Genomic DNA, 26,769 nt, shown 5'->3' with positions numbered 1-26,769 from the left:
TTGTAAGTTAAACAAACATGACTGGACTAGTAATGCACCCATTAGAGGAAAAAAAAGACATACACAAAATTCACAAGGCTAAGTATAATTTCATGCAACTGAAATCTTGAATTATACCACTCACAAACAAGACCTCTTCTTTTACCTTTATATGGTATTTACTCAGAACATACACTGGTAATTCTTTAATAAAAGTAACATTTCATTACTTACGGTATTCAAGGTCCTGGAAATAGAAGATAAGAAATCTCTGATTTACCAATGTTTTTTCTATTCCATGTAGGCCCAAATTCTTGTTTCATTGCTAAAGCGTGTTCCTATACCTGAAGATGTACAGCAATGCCTTCCTTTGTTTAATTACATTATCCTCTACAGGACGCCTAGATGGCTCAGTTAAGTGTCCAACTCTTGATATGGGCTCAGGTCATGATCTTGGGGACGTGGCATGGAGCCCCACATCAGGCTCTGCACTCAGCACGGAGTCTGCTTGAGATTCTCTCTCGCCCTCTCCCTCCCTCCTCCCCGCCCCCCTCTGCTTGTGCACGCACTTTCTCTAATAAATAAAATCTTTAAAAATAATAATAAATATTCCCCTACAGAAACCTTTGCTTACCCTCTTTACATATAAACTACAAAAGCAATTCAAATATATTCTAGACATTAAATAAAATCAAATAAAAACTCTTGATGTCATATTATAAGAAAACTCTGAAAGCACAAAGTAGTCATTAAAGGAAGGAAAAGTAAGACTTACTTCTTGATACAGTTTGTCATGAGAAGATGGACATCTTGTCTTTCATCTAACAGCAGCATTGCCCCTAAATAGCCAATGCGTTTGTCTGTGAACTTTTGAGAGGCAATAAGCTTGAGGCATTCCAACTGCAAATTTTAAAAAAAGAAAAGAAATTAAGAAACTGCTACCACATTAGGAAAGCAATGTTTTTAACCCAGAGTCAGTGGATGACTAAAATAAGTAGGTATCAAATCGCCTAAGATCCTTAGATGTCTTGATAATAGATACCGAGTTCTGGAATAGATCATCTCAGCAAGGTCCTATGATATATGCTATCCAAATAATCTGTGAGGTTTACCTACTTCCACAGATTGAAATAAATAAATACTACTAAAGTATTATAATAAAATATTAATAAACCCAATTTTTTTTTTAAGATTTTATTTATTTATTTGAGAGAGAGAGAATGAAAGAGAGCACATGAGAGTGGGCAGGGTCAGAGGGAGAAGCAGACCCCCCGCCGAGCAGGGAGCCCGATGCGGGACTCAATCCCGGGACTCCAGGATCATGACCTGAGCTGAAGGCAGTCGCTTAACCAACTGAGCCACCCAGGCGCCCAATAAACCCAATTCTTAATTTAATCCCCAGGTTGTACAATTTGAACACCTAACTTATGTGTATATTTATGGTCTGTTTCCTATTTTGAATAGCAAAAAATTCAGTAACTGGCAATACATCAAAGTGCCAAACACTATCTTAAACATTAGGAATATACAACTGAAAAAGAGACAGACAACAACCAACTTTAATATAATGTGCAAAGTGCTATATGTAGGGCCTGAACCAAGTAGTAGGGAGAAGTGAGTTTAGCATATGAGGAATAAAAACACAGAGAAAAAAAAAGGCCAGAGGAAATTTCAGGAGTGGAATTAACCTAAAATGTTTTATATGACTTTTTCTTTACATAATTGATAAAAATCCTCAGAGCTTAAGACTCTTTGTAAACAGATTGTCTCTCTACGTAGCCTTTCTTTAACATCACAATCATTTTAATATACTTTATCATTCCATCTTGACTAACATAGAAAAGGCCAAACATTCCCTTGTAGCAATGATTTTCAAAGGGTGTACATAAGTTAGACACTCCAAGGAAAGTTTTGCAAACTATGCTCCCATTTAGAATCACTGCATCCCAAAGGAAGGGGCTCAAATGCAGAACTATGTACAACAGTCTAAAATCATGAGACTACTCCCCATCTGAATTTGCCTCTAAGTTCAAAACTGAAATTGTGGAAAGTAATAAAATTTACAAATAAAACTGTTTCGAACTATTTAAAAACTGCTCTCTTGATGTATCTGCATTAAAAACACTGAAAGTTTAACAGAAATGACTATACTATCATGAACAAATCAAAGCCTCCAAGAATAACCAAGATCCAAAAGGGAAACTGAAGTGCCTTCTGAAACTGACAGATTATATAACAACCCTTCCCTTCCTTCTATGCACTCAATTTAAATTTTAAAAAACAATTTCTGAAATAGAAAATGAAGAAAGTCATTTTTACAATGTCAGCAGAAAAATTACTGCTGAGGTGAATGAGAAAAACAGGAGGTAAAATATTATCAGAAAATCTTACTCTTTTTCAAACAGAAGAGTTTTTAACCTTCCCATTTAATAATAGTATAAATTAATATTTCAGCAGTGAAAAAAGAGTTCTAAGAATCAGGTATCACTGAAATTTTTATCATCCTTACTGAATCATGCTTTTAACAAATACCAGGCATTACACAAATAAATTATCCAAAAATTTGTTATTAAGATGAACTAATGAGGAAGAAGACTTTATTCTTAGGCATTAATAGGACTTTGTATTTTTTTGGCCAAGTTTTTTTAAAGATTTTATTTATTTATTTGATAGGAAGAGCACAAGTAGGCTTGAACCCAGGATCCTGGGATCACCACCCAAGTCGAAGGCAGATGCTTAACCTACTGAGCCACCCAGGAGTCCCTATGCCAAGTTTTAAGATAGTCACACTAAAAGTCATCAATGATTAGTGAGTACAATTTATTGCTTTTTGTGACACTTGTTTAAAACTTACCTAAAAATTAAACAGTGAACAGAATTTAAAGGGATAAACACTAAATTAATTCTTTTTAATATTCTCCATTGGTACAGTGACTTTGCTTCAAGAATATACATTTGCTTTATGAAGGTAGCAAATTTTGAGAGGAAAATCTAAGATTAAAGACTGGAAATGGCTGGAAAATCTAAGATTAAAGACTGGAAACTCCCATTTAGAATCACTGCATCCCAAGGAAAGGGGCTCAAATGCAGAACTATGTACAACAGTCTAAAATCATGAGACTACTTCCCATCTGAATTTGCCTTAAGTTCAAAAGTGAAATTGAGGAAAGTAAAAAAATTTACAAATAAAACTGTTTGGAGCAGTTTAAAAACTGCTCTCTTGATGTATTGAAAAACATCCTCTGCTGAAGGATTAACTCTCATCATACGCTACACTTCTGTGTCAGTGGCCAGCAATAGTGCTAAGAAAGTATCATGTTTCATCTTTAAGAATATTATCAAAGCTTTCAGATATTGAAAAAGAAAAAGGATGGAGGGGTGGACAATGGGTTTTTGAGGAAATATAAGGGTAGGGCATCCATTTTTGAGCAGCAACCACTAAAAATGCAACTCTAGTGTGAGTTACAGAACAGGAAAAAAATAGTAAAATCAATTAAATGTTTCTACCCCTTTGGTAACAACCTCAAATTGAGTACTACTCCGTCTCACTTAAAGCTACTTGAAAATCCCACCTGAAACACTGCTAACCTACAAATCTAGCATATGCTTAAAGACCACAGTAAACAGTCTAGCTTTTATATTCATGCAACCACAGAGATAAAAAATAACTTTTAGTTTTACTCCAAACTCCCTGAGCAAAGTCAAAAAACAAAAGACAAACTTGGAAAAAATATTTGCAACTTGCTCATAGACATGAAATCCTATATAACAGGATCCTACAAACTGATTTTCTTTTTTTTTTTTTTTTTTAAGATTTTATTCATTTATTTGAGAGAGAGAATGAGACAGAGAGAGAGAGCATGAGACGGGGGAGGATCAGAGGGAGAAGGAGACTCCCCGCTGAGCAGGGAGCCCGATGCGGGACTTGATCCAGGGACTCCAGGATCATGACCTGAGCCGAAGTCAGTCGCTTAACCAACTGAGCCACCCAGGCGACCCTACAAACTGATTTTCAAAAAGACCAACAACTCAATATAAAATGGACAAAGAATATGGACAGTTCAAAGAAAACAAAAATAATTCAAACATATGAAATGGAGTTCAACCACCTCATAAAACAAATGCAAACCCAACTAGGTAAATTCACTTAAAACAAATCACTGAACTGTACACTTGAAAAGTTCATGATATGCAAAATATGCCTCCGTGAAGTTATTAGAAGAGAAAAAAAAATGCAAATGGAAACCATACTGAGATAGTATTTTTTAACCTATTATATTAGCAAAGTTAGACTGTTGTTAACAGTGTGAGGACATTAGTGACTGGATATAAACTGGCACAAGCTGTAGTGAGAAAGATCTGGCCTATCTAAAGTACAAATACACATACCCTTCAACGCAACAATTCCACTTTTAGGAACTTAGACTACCTTTACATTCATACATGTGTAAAATAATGGTTATTATTCAACTGTAGTATTACTTTTTTTTTTTTTTTAAAGATTTTATTTATTTGACAGAGAGACAGCCAGAGAGGGAACACAAGCAGGGGGAGCAGGAGAGTTCTGGAGAAGCAGGCTTCCCGCAGAGAAGAGAGCCTAATACGGTGCTCGATCCCAGGACCCCGGGATCATGATCCGAGCCCAAGGCAGACGCCCAACAACTGAGCCACCCAGGTGCCCCCGTAGTATTACTTTAAGCAGTAAGACTGGAGGGCACGTGGGTGGCTCAGTCAATAGAGCATGTGACTCTTGATCTCAGGGTCCTGAGTTTGAGCTTCACAATGGGTGTGGAGCCTACCTAAAATTAAATAAATAAATACTAAGACTGGAAACAAATGTCCCTTAATAAGGCATCAGTTTAATAATGATTCATAAATATCATGGAATACGGGCACCTGGGTGGCTCAGTCGGTTAAGCGTGTGCCTTTGGCTCAGGTCATGATCCCAGGATCCTGGGATCGGGCCCTGCGCTGGGCTCCCTGCTCACTGGGGAGTCTGTTTCTTCCTCTCCCACTGCCCCTCCCCCCTTTGTGCTTGCACTGGCTCTCTTTTGCTCTCTCTCTCTCCCTCTCTCAAATAAATTGCACCTTTAAAAAATAAAAGAAATATCATGGACTACTATGCTAGATACATTGAGATGAGTATGTCAAAGAAGCTGGCAAAGAAATGAGTATGTCAAAAAAGCTGGAAAACAGAATGAGGACATGGGCTAATATTCAAGACAGATTAATAAGTAGACAGCACCACACGCGTTTTACAGTGGAGGGGGCATTTCCATTGCCGGGAGATGTATAAAGTATCTCTGGAAGGATAGACACAGACAGTTGCTTATAAAAAGGTAACTAAGTAGGGGGTCCTATATGGCTCAGTCAGTTAAGCGTCTGCCTTCAGCTCAGGTCATGATCCCAGGGTCCTGGGATCGAGCCCCCCGCGAGCCTGCTTCTCCCTCTCCTGCCCCCCCGCTTGTGTTCTCTCGCTCACTCTCTCCTTCTCTCTCTCAAATAAATACAAAAAGTCTTAAAAAAAAACAAAAAACAAAACAGGAAACTAAGTGTCTGGAAGTGGACAGAAAGCAGGTTTTTCATCATATATTCTTTTGTATCTTTTAAATTTTGCATCAGTGAACTGTCATTATCTATTCCAAAGATAAATAATATTGGACTAGAAGTTTAAAACTGCAGGATAAAGGGAACTTATATCTAACTCATGGTTACAAAAGTTAATACAATAATATAATTAAAAAGGAGGAAAAAAAACAACCTAGGGCAATTATTCCCTCTACCAAATTGAGTAACATGTCATTTCAAAAATTAACAAAAAAGGGGCGCCTGGGTGGTTCAGTCGTTGGGCATCTGCCTTCAGCTCAGGTCATGATGGGATCGAGCCCTGCATCGGGCTCCCTGCTCCATGGGAAGCCTGCTTCTCCCTCTCCCTCTGCTTGTGTTCTCTCTCTCGCTGTGTCTCTGTCAAATAAATAAATAAAATCTTAAAAAAAAAAATTAACAAAAAAGCATTTGAGTCTTGGAATTGTTTTATGAAAACACTGAAAATTTAAGACCAAAATCTTATGAAAATACAACTTAGTAAATGGGAACAACCAGCCCTTTTTAAATAACTTAAATTCAAAATGAATGATTATTGTGCTATTCTTTTATACCTGCAATGCTATAAGAGCTTAAAAAGTTATGTCCATTCCTTATCTCTAATCCCCATGACGGCTATGCCTTCTTCTGCTGGCAGTTATTTTGTATTTTTCACCGACTATCAGCTTCTTCCTTGCCAACAACACTCTTCTCAACAGCAACCTTCTCACTCTCCCCGCTACCTCCCATCCCAAAGGTCTGACTGCGATAACTTTAAGCTATTCACTGATTTTTACATTTACTTTCCAATTGTTTTTGAAGAAGCTGTGATTTTTCTTTAACTTCATAAAACCCTGCTGTGTTAAAAACCAATGTGCTAGACATTCTCATTGACACCCAGTTAGAAGGGCACACAAAAGGAAACCAACATTTGGATATACATCATAAGTTTGATACATATATATACATCAAAGGATATATATATCATATATACATACTGTGACAATTATGCACAAGCTACTATGGAAACAAGTTAGGAAGGGCACTCATTTAAGGTGAGAAACAGTAAGAAAACAGAGAAAGATTCCTATCCCTTTATGTAACACAGAGTGGAATAGAAAGAACCAATTTGATTGAGGAGCCCTAATCCTGGTTCTAGCTTAAGAGACCTAAGCAAGTTATTTCAACAACCTGGGCCTCAGTTTCCTCTTCACTAAAATAACTGAGCCACATCATGAAAGACAACCTTAACGCTGCCCTCAACTCTCTGCTTTCAAGGCAAATACAGTAGTCACTAATTCTCTACAGCTGACCCTTGAAGTGGCCTAAGAATTCTTCTCAGCAGAAACATTCCAGGCATCCATTAGCAAGCCTAAGAGACGGAAGTTACCACCTCCTTTTGGAATAAATACAATGCCTTAAGGAAGTGGTTTCCAAACTTGACTGATCAAAATCACCTGGGAGAGTTTCGAAATATGTAGGTCACCCCCGAAATATCCTGACAGAGTAGGTTTCAGGTAAAGCCTGACAACTGGATTTTTATAAACATTTTCTAGATGACTCAATATTCCAATTTTCTCCGGATTTCAAAGCAATTTTTTTTTTTAAAAGAAAGGTTTTTGGCCTTGTTACATTGTTCTAAAGCAAGTACAAATATTGCCCTTTATCAACATTTAATCTGGTTGCCCTTGAAAAAAGCTGCACCTATTTTGTTAGCTTTTAGAACAATTTCCCACAAGGTCAAATGCATATATACATTTGCTTTTAAATTTAACATCTAAGCTTTATGATGTGAACAATCACCTTGATGAAAGGATGCAATTAAACATTAATGGATCTGCAACTGATTGTTTAGGTCTTTTAAAAAGTTAACTTTATTTCAATTTAACATTCAGAAATAAATTTCTAGTTTATACATACAACACACACACACACACACATTTGAAGAATAAGCCTGTAACTGCTTTACCACTATGTAGTCTGGCAACATAAAAATCTATAGGAGAGGGTGCCTGGGTGGCTCAGTTGTTAAGCGTCTGCCTTTGGCTCAGGTCATGATCCCAGGGTCTTGGGATCGAGCCCCGCATCGGGCTCCCTGCTCCGCGGGAAGCCTGCTTCTCGCTCTCTCACTCCCCCCTGCTTGTGTTCCCTCTCTCGCTGTGTCTCTCTGTCAAATAAATAAATAAATAAATCTTTAAAAAAAAAAAAAATCTATAGGAGACCGGTCTATTTTTTCATTCTTCTGGCAGGGGAAAAAAAAAAAAACAACATTCCTATTGCATCCCATTTCTCCTCTTGAGAAAATTTATTATGAAATATTTCACTCAAAATACACAAAAATCATGTAACAGTCATTAAGCCACCAGCCAGCTTTAGCAAATCTTAACATTTTGCCCTACTTATTTTATTTTACATTTTTTAATATTACAAATTCAATTGAAGCCCTCTGCATACTCTGCCTCGATTCCATTTCCCTTCTCTCCATCCCAGGAGTAACGAAAACTCAAAATTGCTGTTCATCATTGCCACGCAGTGTGTCTTTACTGCATATGTTGAGACAATTGTTTTTCAATGTTTTAAGCTTTATATAAGTATCATACCATAGTCCTGTTCTTTTCATTCAACATCTTTGAGTACTACTCACATTCAGACAAGAAACTGTAATTTAGTTCTCTTCATTGCTAATATAGTATCCCACTTGTGAATATACCACAACTTACTATTCTTTTTGTGGATATATAGATTATTCCCAATGTTTTCATATCAGAAACAATGCTGCAATGAACTCTTATAAAAGTCCCTTGTTAAATGGACAAGATTCTTGATCAGATTCAGGTTTTTCAGTTTTTATTTTATTTTGACTTAGCAAATACACTTCATAGGTGGTGGTATGAACTTTCATGAAGTATGTAATTATTTCTGGTGGTTGTCTCTCTTTTGTGACATTAGCATCGACAATGATCATCAGAGATCACAAAATAGTAATATTCTAATTCTTTTATTCTTTCATTTATTACTGGATTTTTCCTCTAAGGAGCAACTTCTCTATATGTACCATTGGGTTACCAAGAGTTCCTTTGGAAGGAACTTACCAATAATTCCTTCAGAAAGAACTACTGGTAGGAAAGGCAGGATAAATGTTTCTTTTCCTTTTATCTACTAGTTTTCAAAATGAGACCCTAGTATGCTCCAAAGATGACCAACGGAGTTTTTAAAAATTTGTTTAATACTTATGAACTCACTGGGGCCCCTGGGTGGCACAATCGGTTAAGCATCCGACTCTTGATTTGGCTCAGGTCATGATATCAGCATCATGAGATCGAGCCCCATGTCAGGCTCCCCGCTCTGTGTGGAGTCCGCTTGAGATTCTCTCTCTCCCTCTGCCCCTCTCCCTGCTCACTTGTGCACGTGCTCAAATAAATAAAATCTTTAGATAAAAAATTATGAACTCACTGATATAAACTAACTTGGTATATTCATTTATAATTATTCTTATTAATGCTCAAATTTTATTTTGGGGCACAACAAAAAGCCACTTCTGGTGGCTACTAAATCCTTTTAACATGACCTCTGTAGTTTTTGTTTGTTTTTTTTTTAAGATTTTATTTATTTATTTGAGACAGAGAGAATGAGAGAGACAGAGCACCTGAGAGGGGGGAGGGTCAGAGGGAGAAGCAGGCACCCTGCCGAGCAGGGAGCCCGATGCGGGACTCGATCCTGGGACTCCAGGATCATGACCCGAGCCGAAGGCAGTCGCTTAACCAACTGAGCCACCCAGGCGCCCCTAGTTTTTGTTTTCTGGCAAAGACAGTTCAGGCTTATTTTGGGCACAATCTGGGTTTAAAGGTGCTCAAGGCAGGAATGCCTACTATCGCCATCCAATTATAGATACATTGTAGTAAAGAAAGAAGGAAAAAAATGAAAGAAAAAAAAAAAACTTTCCATAAGGATGGAAAGTTAGGGAATTGCCATTGCTTACAGACAATAGTATTGACTATATGGAAGCAATGGAGTCTACAAGGACTCTTAGAACCAAATGCAATAATGTTGCTAAGAAGATAAATATGCAAAAATGAATTATATTTCCGTAATATCTAAAACCTAATTATTAAAGTTTTAAGACCGCTATTCGCAATAGGACAAAGAGCTCCAAGGAACCTATAAATTTCACCAAAGGTTTGTAAGACTTTATTATAGAGAACACTAAAACTTTAAGGAACATAAGGAAGTGAAGTGCTATACTGTATTGATGGAAGGGAAGACTACTATGGACAGGTAACTGAGGATAGCAGGCCGGCTGGAACAGGAAGGAAACAGACAATGCAAGCCCAGCCTGGACAAGGTCACCAGCCCACTAGTGCCATGGGAAAATGTGGATCCAGTGCTGTCAAATCCTCCCGATTTTCTAAGAGAAACTAGAAATCCAGATTTCCATGAGAAGTTCCTTGATTTTTATGTCGGCAGCAAATTCAAAAAATTTAACGCACTGTGCAAACAAAACACATCTGTGGAAGAGTCTGGCTCCCAAGCTACCATTTTTTACTCCTACAATCTACCCACTTCTTTACTCAACTTTATTTCTGGGTCATGTTTAAGCCAGACACATGAAAGGTTATAAACCCTACAAGAAATTTATCATGGCTTTTGTTGTAAAAATGTTGAGGATACAGTCTTTTACATTACTAAGAGACTCCTAGATAAAAGACCCACATAAGAAAATCTATTTTAGGGGTGCCTGGCTGGTTCAGTTGGAAGAGCATGAAACTCTTGATCTTGGGGTCATGAGTTTGAGCCCCCCGTTGGGTATAGAGACATACACACATACATAAATAAATGAAAATCTATTTTAGAATTCAGTGATTTTTCAAAAAAAAAAAAATGTTTTGCTGTCCTTGAGGAAATGGTAAAGTAGTATTTGAGTTTTTTATGTACAAAACATAAATGTTTAACATTTACTAATCTAATTTACTCATCTTCATAATAACCCCATACAGTAGTATGAAGATTGTCCCCATTTTACAGATGAGGAAACTGAGAAAAGAAAGCTTAAGGATCGGGACACCCCTGGGTGGCTCAGTCAGTTAAGCCTCAGGTCATGACCCCAGGTTCCTGGGATCCAGTCCCGCATCGGGCTTCTTGCTCAGCGGGGAGCCTGCTTCTCCCTCTACCTGCTACTAGAAATTTTTAAATTATACACCTGGCTCATATTTTTATTTCTATTGAACAGCATCATGCTAGATACTGCAGTAAAAAGTAAAAAGAAACAGGTGAAATTAGTTTGAATAATAGATTTTATTTAACCCAATATATCTAAAATATCATTCAACATATAATCAACACAAAAATTATTAGATATTTTACAACTTTCTTTTGTACTAAGACTTCTAAATACAGTATTATTTTACACTTACAGCACATCTCAATTTGTATACTACATATCCATCAGAAATATTTTAACTGTATTTAGATTTCATAAAATTTACAATTGATAAAGTGGATTCACATACCCAAGTTGTCTAAAACATTTAAAAGTTTTCCAGTAACTGCATCAAATACCCACCAAAAATTTATTTTCCTTTAATATTTGCCTCAGCTGAACTAGCCACATTTCAAGAGACCAGTGGCTATGCAGCTACTGGCTATCATAATGAACAGCACAAGTCTAACAAGTCTAATAAAATGCAATAAACGGCAGCTGTTTTTACACATAATTAAAATCAAAATGGTACTGTGATTCATACATGCAGGTGAGAGAACCTAGATAGGAATCTTTTTATGGGTACATTATAAAGGAAATTCTGATGGGCAAGGTACCAAATTACTGCTTGGATAGGACCCTGACTTATTCAAATAGAAGAAACAGATGAAGGGACTTAAAATTATGATTGCTATTCCCATTCAGAAAAGTCTTTTCTTTGGTACCACAATTTTAATACAGTTTCCTTCAATATTAACACTTTCCACCTAAGAATTAAATGTTTTATCAAATAATTAAATTCCAGAACACCCAAAAAATGCCATCTAGTAAAGATGGAAAGCATATTTTATTTAAACATAGTAATGACTCTTAGAAATATAGAAAGTGCTCTTTCACAAAATGAAATATCATCAGTCTTAAATCTATCGTATGATTTTAAATTCAACAGTTGGTCTTTAAAGAACTCCCTTAACTCCATGATGTTAATGGTGGTCATTTCTGAGTGTAGGGATTAAGTCTCCCCCCCTCCACCCTTGATTATCTTTTACAGCCCAACATATCAGATTTTTGTAAATCTAACCTAAATGTGTCTACTTAAAATCAGCCAACAAAAATATATGGACATCTATTTGCTTTATACGATGACATGCACTAAATGTATAACCACCTGGATCGCTTTTTGATGTGGTAAAAGCATATAACATGTTTTATTCAGAGGAGACAGCTGCTGCTTTTGTTTGCCTAGTACCTGGTCCTCATCCCCCTGATATTAACACCTCAATTTTTCTTTGGGAAGTTAATGCTCTCCCACGCTCAATCACGTATTTCTAGAGAAAGTGACCTCATTCCCAGCCCCAAGATAAACACAAAACTAACCCAAGTCATTCTGATAGGATTCAAAACCATCACTGTTTTAACTCAGAGGCGGGGGGAATCTCCTTCACCAGAGTTACTGAGCTGAACAAAAGATAAACATGGGCATCTTTCCAGGTAAATTAAATCTATCAAAACATTAACAATAGTTATCTTTGAAAAATGGAAACATGGGTGGTATTTTTCTCCTAATGTTGCACATTCTTTCAGTTTTGCGGTCTTTTCCTTAAAAAGACTATTTAGCATATAATACAATTCTTAAATTGAGATAAAATTTAATAGCATTAATAAGAATTAAAAAAACAACCCACTATACCCTTCTCTGTGACTCAATCCCCCTTATCACGTATAAACATGGAAAGAAGAAAGCACTTATCACCAAGAGTATCATTCTCAAACTGGCCATATCTAATAATATGCATTTGTGTGTAGGAGAAAATCAGGAGACAGACCTGCATAGTGGCTATAGCAATCAAGTAATTAGGTAATTACAGCAAAATCGATAAATGCCATTATGTGGCAACCACTTAATTTCTTTTACTTAAAAACATCTGTTCTGAGTGGTTCCTCCTTATATCATGGTGCATACAGAATATAATTAAGGAAACATTTAGCAAACATTTCTTAAATATTCATTATAGTCCAGCCCCTCTGACAGACCAATCACAATCTACTGGTTAATCCTGGTCAATCTTTAAGCAAGCTAGTTGTCACCATCAAAACATACTCTAATCCACATAATGAGATTCCCAATGGTAAGCACAACTGACAGCAATATCATGCCCTTCCAGGTCTGCAACTTTCTCAATTCTACCCTCAGTTTCACAATGATCAGACTACATGACTATCAAAAGTATCCTGTCTTTCCTGACAGGAAAAGACTGACCAACCCTCTCTGAGCTACAGTCATTGAAACAAGAGTACCCTTGCTAGATGTGGTCTCAGCCCAGCCTACCTGTCCAAAGTGAGCAGGGTAGCCCAGCATGTGCATATATAGTAATTTTGCCACATTCCGACACCGGTACGTATTGTCTTCTTCTCTAAAAGATGATCGGATTGCAGCACATTCTTTCTGGATCATTTCTCGTTCTTCGGCTTGGGTTCGGGCTGTCCGGATGGTCCGGATCAGCTCCCGCAATCTGATGGGGGCTGGCATCCTCTGGATATGGAAAGACATTAAATAAAAATGTTCACGTTTTTTACTACCAAAACCATTCACACAACTTCCCACAAAAATTTCTAATTTTTAAGAATTCAAGATTTGCTAAAGCCAATGATACAAAGCTTCAACAAAGCTATTACATACAAATTCAACTCAGTAAATTTCTGGAAAGAATACAAACAAAAGTGTTAAGTATTAAATTTTAAGATAAGACACAGAATATACCAATATGTAAAATAAATCATTATTATCAAAATATCTTAGGAACAAACTCAACTCAAATCTCTACTCAATCCTTAAAGTAATTAAAAAAAGGTCTATGCCTAACCTTAGAGAAGACAAATATTTTCTGCTCAACTGTTAATATAACACAACAAATTATCAGATGAATATTGAATATGATCACAAAGTTCAACTCAAAATGAGAGATTACAAGACCAATTACCATATTTAAACACTTTTCCAAGAAACAATAATCATCTCAGTACACTGGATACTCTTTGAAAATTTTGATGAGGGGGTGCCTGAGTGGCTCAGTCGTTAAGCATCTGCCTTCGGCTCAGGTCAGGATCCCAGGGTCCTGGGATTGAGCCCCGCATCGGGCTCCCTGCTCTGGGGGAAGCCTGCTTCTCCCTCTCCCACTCCCCTTGCTTGTGGTTCCCTCTCTGGCTGTGTCTCTCTCTGTCAAATAAATAAATAAAATCTTTGAAAATTGTGACGAGGCAAAAATAATAAACCAATCTTAGAGGGTAAGACTACAGGTTAGAGGTAAGACCCTGGGGAGGGTATGTGCTATGGTGAGTGCTGTGAATTGTTTAAGACTGATGAATCACAGACCTGTACGTCTGAAACAAATAATACATTATGTTTAAAAAAAAAAAGAAGAAAAAGATAGTAGGAAGGGAAAAATGAAGAGGGGGAAATCGGAAGGGGAGATGAACCATGAGAGACTATGGACTCTGAGAAACAAACTGAGGGTTCTAGAGGGGAGGGTGGTGGGGGGATGGGTTAGCCTGGTGATGGGTATTAAAGAGGGCACGTATTGAATGGAGCACTGGGTGTTATACGCAAACAAGGAATCATGGAACACTATATCAAAAACTAATGATGTAATGCATGGTGATTAACATAACATAATAAAATAAAATTTAAAAAAAAGACTACTAGAGTCATATTCTCATATTTTTTAAATTAATAATAATAACAGTAATAAAGGACCTTGAACAGCCAAAACAAGAAAAAAAAAAGACAAAGTTGGAGAAATTGCACTACCTAATCTGAAGAAATACTACAGAGCTACAGTAATTAGGACAATGTGGAAATGAATTTAGGAGTAGACGCAGAGGGGGCGCCTGGGTGGCTCAGTTTGTTAAGCGACTGCCTTCGGCTCAGGTCATGATCCTGGAGCCCCAGGATCGAGTCCCGCATCGGGCTCCCTGCTCGGCAGGGAGTCTGCTTCTCCCTCTGACCCTCCCCCCTCTCATGTGCTCTCTCTCTCTATCTCATTCTCTCTCTCAAATAAATAAATAAAATCTTTAAAAAAAAAAAGAGTAGACTCAGAGAATAATGGAGCAAAATAGAAACTTTAGGAATAGACCCACACAAATAAGCTCAACTGATTTTCAACAGAGAGGCTAAGGTTAGTCAATAAGAGAAAGGGTATTCCTTCAACAAATGGTGCTGGCACAACTCGGTATCTATATGGAGAAAAAATTAAGCTTGGATCCTAACCTCACATAATACACAAAAATTAATTCAAAATGGGTCATAGCCCTAAACAATAAAGCCAAAACTAAAAAATCTTCCATTAGAAAACATAGGAGAAAATCTTTGGGAACTTAGGTTAAGCAGAGATTTCATATATAACAAGTACAAAATATGAAAGAAATAATAAACTTGACTTGACAAAAAGTTACAAGTTTTGTTTTTCACAAGATGCAAATAAGGCAAGCCACAGAGAAAAAAAATAAAATTCCTATCTTACAAAGGGTATGTATTCAAAATATATAATTTTACAACTCAATAATAAGACATCTTATTTAAAAATGAGTAAGAGATTTGAATAGACACTTCTTGAAGAATGGCCATAAACACATGAAAACATGCTTAATGTTATTAGTCAGCAGGGAAATGCAAATTAAAACTATAAGATATCACCCTACACCATTAGAATGGCTAAAATTTAAAAGACTGGCCATACCAAGTGTTGGCAGGGATGTAAAACTTTTTTTTTTCATTATGTTCAGTTAGCGAGCATATAGTAGTACATCATTAGTTTTTGATGTAGTGTTCAACGATTCATTAGTTACATATAACACCCAGTGCTCAACTTTCATAGACGACTCATGGAATGCAAATGGAATGGTTCAACTACCTTGGGAAAGTTTGGCAATTTTTTATAAAATTAAATATATACTTAGGATTCAGCAAATCCACTCAGTATTGACCCAAAAAGCAATGAAAATATACGTTCTCACCAAGACTTGTACACAAATGTTCACAGGAGCTTCATTTATAATTACTAAAAACTAGGAACAACTCAAATGTCCATAAACTGGTGAATAATAATGGTATACCCACATAAATGAATACTTCTCAGAATAAAACAACATAATACGGAAGAGTCTCAAAAACATGCTGAGCAAAAGAAGCAGGAACAAGAAAGTACACACTGTATGATTTCACTTATATGAAACTCTAGGCTAATCTACAGTGATGCTAAAGAGATCAATGATTGCCTGAGGTTGAGGGTGGGATGGGAATCAACTGGGATGCAAGGAAACCTTCTGGGGTGACAGAAATGTTTATGATGGGTATGTATACACCTCTCAAAATTCAATGAACTGAACACTTACAACAAGTGCATTTTATTGTATGTATATTATACCTCAATAATGTTAAGAAAAATGATAAAAATTAGATAAAAATATCAATCATCTTCAGTACATACAAGCTGTGGAATCCTTAAACCAGTAATACTCAAAGTTGTTCTAATCACACAAACCAGGAAGATATCCCAGTCCCATTAGTTCACTATAGCATCATTCCTCAAGGTAGGGATAGTATATCAGGAATTTTTTAGAAAAGTTCTGTAGGTATTGGTATTTTCCTCCCTAAGGCCCCCTTAAGATCACATGTACTAAACTATATAAAGCTTCCTGTATAATATTTTGTTACTTTTTAATAGAAATACTGTGGGCCTAGTGTTTAAACATTTGTACATTCACTGTCTTCATTGTTTCATTTGTTCCATCCCATTTTGAAGGGCAGAGATCATTATCCCTGCTTTGCCCATGAAGAAACTTCATCTTAGAGCAATTACGCACTTAAGATCACAAGGTGGTAAATGACAGAGCCAGCACCTGAACTCCAAGGCCAGAGTTCTTCTCAATACTTGAAAAATGAACATTATCTTTACAGATAAAATTATATGACTGCTAGGATTTGTTTCAAAATACTCCAGGGGAAAAAGTACTGAGGAGGGGAAAAAATGAAACAAAATGGGCAAAATGCTGAACGCTGCTGAGGGCACATGATAAGTATATCAAGTTACATTGTATTATTCTCTATTTTTATTTATATTAGAAATTTTCATAATCAAAAGCTTTTTAAAAGTCAAAAAGCTTCGGGACGCCTGGGTGGCTCAGCTGGTTGGGCGGCTGCCTTCGGCTCGGGTCATGATCCTGGAGTCCCAGGATCGAGTCCCGCATCGGGCTCTCTGCTCAGCAGGGAGTCTGCTTCTCCCTCTGACCCTCCCCCCTCTCATGCTCTATCTCATTCTCTCTCTCAAATAAATAAATAAAAAGAAAAAAAAATCTTTAATAAAAAAAATTTTTAAAAAAAAGCTTCAATAAACAAAGCATTTAAGTCTTTAAAATTTTTCATAAATAGGGGCACCTGGGTAGCTCAGTTGGTTAAGCATCCAACTTGGTTTTGGCTCAGGTCCTGACCTCATGGCTCGTGATCACAATCCAGCCCTGAGTCAAGGGTCCGTGCTTAGCATGAGTCTGCTTGGATATTCTTCTCCCTCTGCCCCTTACCCTGCTCATGCACATGCATTCACTCGCTCGCTCTCTCTCTCTCTCTCTCAAATAAATACATCTTTAAGAAAAAAAAAAATCTTATTTGGGATGCCTGGCTGTCTCAATGGGAGGATCATGCGACTCGATCTCAGGGTTGTGAGTTCTCTACACACACTGGGTCATAGAGATTACCTAAATAAAGATTTTTTTAAAAAAATAATCTTATTGGGGCGCCTGGGTGGCTCAGTTGGTTGGGCGACTGCCTTCGGCTCAGGTCATGATCCTGGAGTCCCGGGATCGAGTCCCGCATTGGGCTCCCTGTTCAGCAGGGGGTCTGCTTCTCCCTCTGACCCTCTTCCCTCTTGTACTATCTCTCATTCTCTCTCTCTCAAATAAATAAATAAAATCTTTAAAAAAAAATAAAAAATAAAAAATAAAAAAATAATAATAATCTTATTTATCATTAACCCAAATTTGGTGTGTGGGGAACAAAAGAAGACTAAGGCAACTAAAAAAAATCAAGGTCAATTAGTAATACTCTGCTGGAAAATAACTTTTCTCTACGAAGGCCTCGATAATAAAGCAAACAAGACTATTAGAAAAAGCCTAAATCTATTTCCAAAACACTTAGTCCAACAGGGGGGAAAAATCACAAGAGTTTAAGCCAGCTGAGAGACAAACAAGTTACCTGGAGCCATTTCTCAGCTCAGCCACAGAATCACAGACATACAGTTTATGCCACTAGCTTTTTATGGAGGCAATTGAGGACCCAGGCTGTTAAATACCTTGTACAAGGTCAAAGAATTAATTACTAGCCTGACTCACATCTTGTGATTCCCCCAATCAGCACTCTTTCTCCAGCACCAGGATATCTCTAGAGAAAGCAGTAATTTTTTTTCCTTGGCTGTGACAACCTACTTCTACTTATTTCTTTTTTTTATCACAAGAAAATCTCTTAGGCATGAATGAAAAAGTTAATTTACAGAATAAAGAACAGTATATTTGAAAATTCATTCTAAGTTCAAAACTAAACAAAAAGTTCTAGTTCCAGGGAAGATGGAGTAAACACACTCCAAGGAGACAGCTGTCTCTCCCTCTGACCGTAACTATAAATCCTGGATAAAATGCATACCACAGCTACCCAAGGACTCTGAAAAGTAAATGACAGCAGATTCGAGAAAGAGAGAATTTGAAGTTCCATCAAAATGGCAAGAGGTTATCCTTTTTCCTCCAGTATTGCCCAGCCTGGACCCAATGGCAACCCAAAACCCGAAGTGCTCAGAGTACAGAGAAGGAGCTCTAAGGAAAACCCTCTCTCTCTGGTCCAGGAAGCCAGAAAAGAAGGACGGGAGAAATTCTCTCTTTTTGCTTTTTATTTTTTCCTTCCCTCCACCCCTGCCTCTAGGCAACACTGCAATGGTGGTGGCTGTGGCAGAACAGCAATGAATAGGCAGGCAGGCATCTAAAAACTGGGGAAAGGGAACTCTTCTCTCTGACCAGAGGAGTTGTAAAAGAGCATGGAGTAAATCACTTTATTCTCCCACTGCATGATAAGAGTGAATTCAGGGGCACCTGGGTGGCTCAGTCGTTGAGCATCTGCCTTCGGCTAGGGTCGTGATCCCGGGGTCCTGGGATCAAGCCCCGCATCGGGCTCCCTGCTCAGCTGGAAACCTGCTTCTCCCTCTCCCACTCCCCCTGCTTGTGTCCCCTCTCTTGCTCTCTCTGTCAAATAAATAAATAAAATATTTTTTAAAAAAAGAGTGAATTCACCAAGAAAATACAACAATCCTAATTGCAAATGTATATAACAATAGAGTTAAAAAATACATGAATCAGAAATTGACAGGTATCAAAGATATCCCAATTATAGAGACTTCAACATGCCCCCTAATGATAAAATTACAGAGTATCAGGGGCTTCCGGGTGGCTCAGTCGTTAAGCGTCTGCCTTCGGCTCAAGTCATGATCCCGGGGTCCTGGGATCAAGCCCCGCATCGGGCTCCCTGCTCAGCAGGAAGCCTGCTTCTCCCTCTCCCACTCCCCCTGCTTGTGTTCCTGCTCTTGCTATCCCTCTATCAAATAAAGAAATAAAATATTTTTTAAAAAATTACAGAGTATAAGCAAAGATATAAAAGACCTGAATGCCATCATCAACCGACTGGATCTAACCAATAGTTATGGAACACCTCAACCAACAAGAGCAGAATATACATTCTTTTCAAGTGCATACAGAACATTCACCAACATAGACCATTTCCTGGGTCATTAAAAAAAAAAGTTAATAAATTAAATGAATGGAAATCATATAAAATAAGGTATAGTCTGACCATTAATAGAATTAAACTAAAAATCAGTAACAGAAAGCTAACTGGAAAATTCTCCATGGACTTGGAAATTAATACATTCCCAAATAATCCATTGGTGAAAGAGGAAATATCAAGGGACATTAGTAAATATATGGAACTGAACAAAAACATAAACACACATTAAAATTTGTGGTACACACTTAGGTAGTGCTTAATGGGACATGAACAGCATTAAATTCTTGTGTCAGAACAGCAGAAACATCTCAAGCAATCTAAGCTTCCATTTAAGAACTAGAAAAAGAGAAAAATAAATCCAAGAGAAGTAGAAAAAAGCAAATAATAAAAAATAGAAATCAATGAAATTAAAAACAGACATTAGGTCAAGTCAACGAAACCAAAAGCCGGTTCTTTGAGAAGACTAGTAAAACTGATAAACCTCTGGCTAGATGATAAAAGAGAAATAACACAAATCACCAGTATTAGTAATGAAAAGGGGATATCACCACAAACATTAAAATGATAATCAAGCGCCTGGGTGGCTCAGTCCTTAAGCATCTGCCTTCGGCTCAGGTATCACAATGCACATCACAACTGGACATTCATATGCAAAAAAACTGAACTTCAACCTAAATCTCACACCTTCTAAAATACTAACTCAAAATGGAGCATAGATCTAAATGTAAAACATACAACTATAAAAAACTGTTAGAAGACGACAGAGGAGAAAATCTTCATGACCTGGGGTTAGGCAAAGAGTTCTTAGACATCATATCAAAGTCACACCCATAAAAGAAAAAATTATAAAACTGGACTTCATAAAAATTACAGACTTTTACACTATTAAAAACATTGTTAAAAAAATGAAAAGACAAGTTACAGATTGGGATATTTGCAAACGGCATCAAACAAAGTGCATCAAACAAAGGACTTGTAACCAGACTATTAAAAAGAACTCTCAAGGGGCACCTGGGTGGCTCCACTCGTTAAGCATCTGCCTTCAGCTGAGGTCATGATCCCAGGGTCCTGGGATTGAGGCCCACATCGGGCTCCCTGCTCAGCGGGAAGCCTTCTCCCTTTCCCACTCCCCCTGTTTGTGTTCCCTCTCTCGCTGTGTCTCTCTCTGTCAAATAAATAAATAAAATCTTTAAAAAAAACTCTCAAAACACAGCAGTTAAACCCAATTTTTAAAAATGGGCATTAAGGGGGGCGCCTGGGTGGCTCAGTTGGTTAAGCGACTGACTTCGGCTCAGGTCATGATCCTGGAGTCCCTGGATCGAGTCCCGCATAGGGCTCCCTGCTCGGCAGGGAGTCTGCTTCTCCCTCTGACCCTCCCCCCTCTCATGTGCTCTCTCTCATTCTCTCTCTCTCAAATAAATAAATAAAATCTTTAAAAAAAAAAAAAAAAGGGCATTAAGGGGCTCCTGGGTGGCTCAGTCGGTTAAGCATCTGCCTTCGGCTCAGGTCATGATCCCAGGGTCCTGGAATTGAGCCCCACATCCGGCTCCCTGCTCAGCAGAAAGCCTGCTTCTCCCTCTCCCTCTGTCCGCTGCTCTGCCTACTTGTGCCCTCTATCTCTCTGTCAAATAAATAAATAAAATTTTTTAAAGTAAATAAATAAAAATAAAAATGGGCATTAAGTTTTAAGAATCTTGAATTCAGAAAGCAGCAGGATCAAAGTTTTTAATCAAGAAAATGAAAAAAAAAGTTTAACAGTTCAGCACCCATTAACTACAGTTAACAGAGAAAACAGTATCATAAATGATATCAACATAAGCATCATTTATATCCATTTCAAAGGGGGCAGGGAGAATGTAAAAAATATGTAATCAGAAGTTAGCTTCATGCATCTCTTCTTTTTCCCTCCTTATTCAATTCATCACACTATCCCCTAGATGACCTAAGTAATAGGGAAACATGTTACACCAAAAAGTTGCCATCCACTCTTTAAACAAATATTTGCTGAGCCTTCTCTATGTCAGGCATTGCAATAAATGCTGGTGACTGCCAAGGTCATGATCTCTACCCTTAAGAACTCAAAAGTCCAGTGAGGAAAACAGATTTTTTACAATTCCAGCAATATAAAAAAGCAGCAAGAACTGTTCTGGCGTTTTTTTGGGTTTTTTTGTTGGGTTTTTTTTGTTTGTTTTTTTTTGTTTTTTAAGCAAGAACTGCTTTTGTTGACCAGTGACAGAATAGAAAATTATATTTATGGTAAGCTAAAGTGTGTCACATGGCCAAACTAATTCATTATATTTAGAAAATTTTTCTTTTGCAAAATTAAGTGCCTTCTTGATCAGCCCAACAACTCCAAAATCCCATGTAGAAAGAGATCTACAGCACAGTACCAGCCCACAATTTCTCATCCAAAACTTTTAAGAACAAAACTTAGAATTTTCTGAATTTTAGAAAAGCAATGCAGTGCATATATTACAGGTCATAACTCGCCTACTATGTCTGGGGCAGCAGTTCCATTATCAAACAGTATTTCTGCAGCACCATATATGAATATTCACTCACACCAAATGAAAAAAAATAAATACCACATCTTCATGTCTGGTCACATCAGATTTTAACACCAAAAGAATTATGAAGAACTTCTGGGGTTTTGTTTAATTTCAGAAACTGATATAAAAGGATTGTGGAGACTTACCCTTATCCAATGACCCTAACCGTTGTTTAAAATGATGACCCTGGAGTGAAATTACCTGATTTTTATCCCAGCTCTACCACTTATCAGCTGTGTCGTGAGCAAATGACTTAACATCCCAGAGCTTCACTGTCCTTATCTATAAAATGGGGAGAGTACCTACCTCAAATGACTGTTACAAGAATTAAATGAGAATACATGTAAAATTCTTAGCACAGTGCCACGCACACAGTATGCACTAAACAAAAGTTGGTCATAATGGTTGGCTATATAAACCATCCTCGAATGAATTAATTCTAAGCAAAAATAAGTTACAAAAAGATACAGTACTAATATTTTATAAAGCTTTAAAATGTATAAAAGAACCTATTCTTTAGAGATACAAAAATGCAGTAAGAGAATAAGAACATGCATGTGAAACATAAAGATCAACAAAGTGGCACATCTGGGAGAGGGGAGTATGATGAGGAACAGAATAATACACAGGAGGCTTCAGCTATATTGGTGATGCTTTATTTCTGAGACTAGGTAGTGGGTAAATGAATATTTATCATTATTCTCCATATGTTTTATGTCTGAAATGCTTCATATTAAAAAATTAAATTCAGAGACACCTGGGTGGCTCAGTGGGTTAAGCATATGCCTTTAGCTCAGGTCATGATTCCAGGGTCCTGCATCGGCTCCTTGCTCAGCAGGGAGCCTGCTTCTCCCTCTGCCTGCCACTCCCCCCTGCTTGTGCTCTGATAACAAATAAAATCTTTAAAAAAAATAAAATAAATAAAAGTTAAATTCAAATACATCTAACCTATGCAGTGAATACTGTAGACCTCATAATCTAGAAAACACAACCTACTTGCCCTTTTTACAGTGTTGAGAATTTCCTTACTTTTCAGGGCACCTGAGTGGCTCAGTTGGTTAAGCAACTGCCTTCAGCTCAGGTCATGATCCTGGAGTCTCAAGATCCAGTCCCGCATCAGGTTCCCTGCTCAGCAGGGAGTCTGCTTCTCCCTCTGACCCTCCCCCCTCTCATGCTCTCTCTCTCTCTCTTTCTCTCTCTCAAATAAATAAAATCTTAAAAAAAATAAAATAAAAAAGAATCTCCCTACTTTTCAAGAATTTTTACTTGCCTTTCAAAATTCTCAAAAACCACAAGATTCCTTAAAATACAACAGCTTAAACACTCTATTATTAGTAATAATAACAAGCTACCATGTTTTTAAAAATAAAGCATGAATATGGTGTATAGTGATGACTCAGCTAAACAGAACATAGATGAGAACTCAAAACACATGTTTATAACCTCATGCAACAATACTGACAGCATCACATCAACATACTAAAACATCTACTTTACTCTATTCGCACACTCTAATTTACAAATTAGAGAACTGGAGGGGGTGTAGAGGAGGGTGGGAACCAGGAGACAGAGGCTGTTTTAGGGAAGAACACTGATAGTGGTCAAACTGTCATCTAACAGTAAGGGAAGAAACAGTAGCCAGAAATGTAAACAAAACCTATATATAGCAGAAACAAGTATCCAAACAGCACAGTAGCAAGATTAATAAATTCTACAAATTTGCTATACAACACTGTGCCTACAGATAACAATACTGTATTGTGCAACTGAAAATTTGTCAAGAGTTGGGGCACCTGGGTGGCTCAGTTGGTTAAGCGACTGCCTTCGGCTCAGGTCATGATCCTGGAGTCACAGGATCGAGTCCCGCATCGGGCTCCCTGCTCAGCGGGGAGTCTGCTTCTCCCTCTGACCCTCCTCCCTCTCATGCTCTCTGTCTCTCATTCTCTCTCTCTCAAATAAATAAATAAAATCTTTAAAAAAAAAAAATTTGTCAAGAGTAGAAATTGCTTGCATTTTTACCACAATTTTTAAAAGTTTGTGTCCTTTAAATCACAGATTTTTATCCTATAAAGATTCTTAAATGATTAATCAAAGAAAAAGATCAAATCACTGGTAAATCTCAGCCTTTGAGTTCCATAATAATTACCTTAATTTATCTTTTGTTTTACAAATCCAAAATTAAAGACTTTAATTTAAACACACACACACACACAGCATAGTCATCTGAGCCTATTTAGTGTACTAGCAAAAAGCATTCAACTCCCCCTCAAGTCTTAAGATTGTTAAATAACAAAGAGTACCATAATTGGTTTTTATAAGACCCTGATTTATCAAGAAATGGTTCAATAACATCAACATTTAACATTTAATGCAGAGGATAGAAAACCTTAATATAAAATTGTATCCTAACATCAAATTATATCCATTAAATATGTTTATTAGTGCATTTATGTATATAATTTATAATTTAATCCACAGTGCATTTATAATCCAATTACAGACATTAAATATTGTTTATACCTCAATAAAGCTGTTTTTTAAAACTAAGATGACAATTACATGAAAAAAATTATACCTGTGGAATAACCAATTTCTAAAAATTGTATAGTACAGTTCAGATACTGTCTGCTCTTACTAAACTACTTGACCCATTCAAGACTGAGAAAGATACGTTAAAGTCTACCACTATAGGGGTGCCTGAGTGGCTTAAGTTAGTTAAACACCTGCCTTCAGCTCTAGTCATGGTCCTGGGATCAAGCCCCACATGGGCCTCCCTGCTCAGCAGGAAGCCTGCTTCTCCTTCTCCCTCTGCCCCTCACCTCATCCCTACTCACAATCTCTCTAAAATAAATTTTAAAAACTTTTTTATTTTTATTTTTTTATTAAGGGATTCCTGGGTGGCTCAGTCAATTATGTGTCTGTCTTCGTCTTGGGTCATGATCTCAGTGTCCTGGGATTGAGCCCCGTGCCTGGCTCCCTGCTCAGCTCAGCAGGGATTCTGCTTGTCCCTCTCCCTCTGCCTCTCCCCCCACCCGGCCATGCTCTCTCCCTCTCCCTAATAAGTACATAAAATCTTAAATAAAAAATTTAATTAAGAAAAATAAAGTCTACCAGTATAATTGTGTTTCTGTCCATTTCTCCTTTTATATCTATGTACATTTAGTATTTCAATAGTTGTATTCAATACCTATGTGTCCATCTGTTTTATATTTACATAGTTGGTACACTGTAAAAATAAAATGTCCTCTTTTGTCCTAAAATACTTCCTAGGGTAGGAACACAGAAAAATCAAAATTCTAACTTGTTAAGATACAGAGACTGCAGATAAATGTATTTATTTCATTAGTGGCTCTTTGATAAATAATGTTGAGGGATGCCTGGGTGGCTCAGTCAGTTAAGCATTTGACTCTTTTTTTCTTCTTTTTCTTTTTTAAAGATTTTATTGATTTGAGAGAGTAAGAGAGAGACAGCAAGAGAACACAAGCAGGGGGAGCAGCAGAGGGAGAGGGAGAAGCAGGCTCCCCGCTGAGCAGGGAGCCCAATGTGGGGCTCGATCCCAGGACCAGGGTACCATGACCTGAGCCGAAGGCAGACACTTAACCAACTGAGCCACCCAGGTGCCCCTAAGCATCCGACTCTTGATTTTGACTCAGGTCATGATCTCAGGGTTGTGAGACTGAGCCCTGTGTCGGACTCTGTGCTGAGTGTGAAACCTGCTTGGGATTCTCTGTTTCCCTCTCCTTCTGCCCCTCTCCCCTCACCACCCCCCCACACACACACACACTCTCTCTCTCAAAAAAAATAAAATAAAAAATGTTGAAAAATAAGGAGAACAGAAGCAAGTATGAATTTCATTTCAAATGTTTCTATCCAAAATGTAAACAAAATTAGGTTTTGGAGCTTAAGGTAAATTAATTACTTGATATACCCCAAAAATAACCAAAATTATGAATGCTTACTATAGGAAAGAAACACAAAAGACAAAAAACCAATGACTATGTTCCAATTCTCCTAAAACTTGTTCCAAAACGGAGAAAATGGTTATTTTCCAAAATCTCCACAAATCTCTTTGATATCTTAAAAAAGATTTTATTTATTTATTTGAGAGAAAGAGAGAGCACACATGTATACCTGAGTCAGGGGGTGGGGGCAGAAGGAGAAGGACGCAGGGCTTGATCCCAGGATACTGGGACCATGATCCAAGCCGAAGGCAGACACCCAACTTACTGAGCTACCAGGCACCACACAAATCTCTAATTAATAAAGATTTTCCTCATACTGCAATACTAACCTCAAGCCATGATTAGCTTTTTTTTTCTTTGAAATGTGTACTTTTCCCACTCAACTATAAGCTCCTAAAGGCCAGATCCTTGTTAGTCTTAATTATCCTTGTATTCCCCTTACCTAAGAGTAGGAACTTGAGAAATACTGTATTTAAATGAATTCTAAATGTTAAAGAACCTTAGATAAAGAAAATGCACTTGTCCTTTCCAAAACAAAGTAAAGGTGCACTGGCTACTTACCAACAACCATGGGAACGCATCAGGACTCAATGCAGTCCTCTATTCTACCCTGCTCAGTTAACTTACTTTCTACTTCTCAGCTCATACTACCTGGCTGTAACCTCTGAACCACTGACAGCC

The 26,769-nt window shown here is 37.4% G+C and overlaps 1 protein-coding gene across 1 annotated transcript in view; it reads right to left on the bottom strand.

Annotated features, from left to right (window-relative positions):
• AP1G1 (adaptor related protein complex 1 subunit gamma 1) overlaps positions 1–26,769 on the bottom strand; it is a 79,189-nt gene that overhangs the window by 40,206 nt on the left and 12,214 nt on the right. Inside the window, exons 2-3 of the mRNA XM_044911420.1 lie at positions 13,089–13,292; positions 755–879 (exon numbers count right to left, since the gene is read on the bottom strand). Coding sequence (XP_044767355.1) covers positions 755–879; positions 13,089–13,289 — 326 coding nt within the window. The 5' untranslated portion in view covers positions 13,290–13,292. The remainder of the gene's footprint in view (positions 1–754; positions 880–13,088; positions 13,293–26,769) is intronic.

This window comes from Neomonachus schauinslandi, chromosome 16 (assembly GCF_002201575.2).
Source record: "Neomonachus schauinslandi chromosome 16, ASM220157v2, whole genome shotgun sequence".
Lineage (NCBI taxonomy): Eukaryota > Metazoa > Chordata > Mammalia > Carnivora > Phocidae > Neomonachus > Neomonachus schauinslandi.
This window is presented reverse-complemented; position numbering and strand designations above follow the sequence as displayed.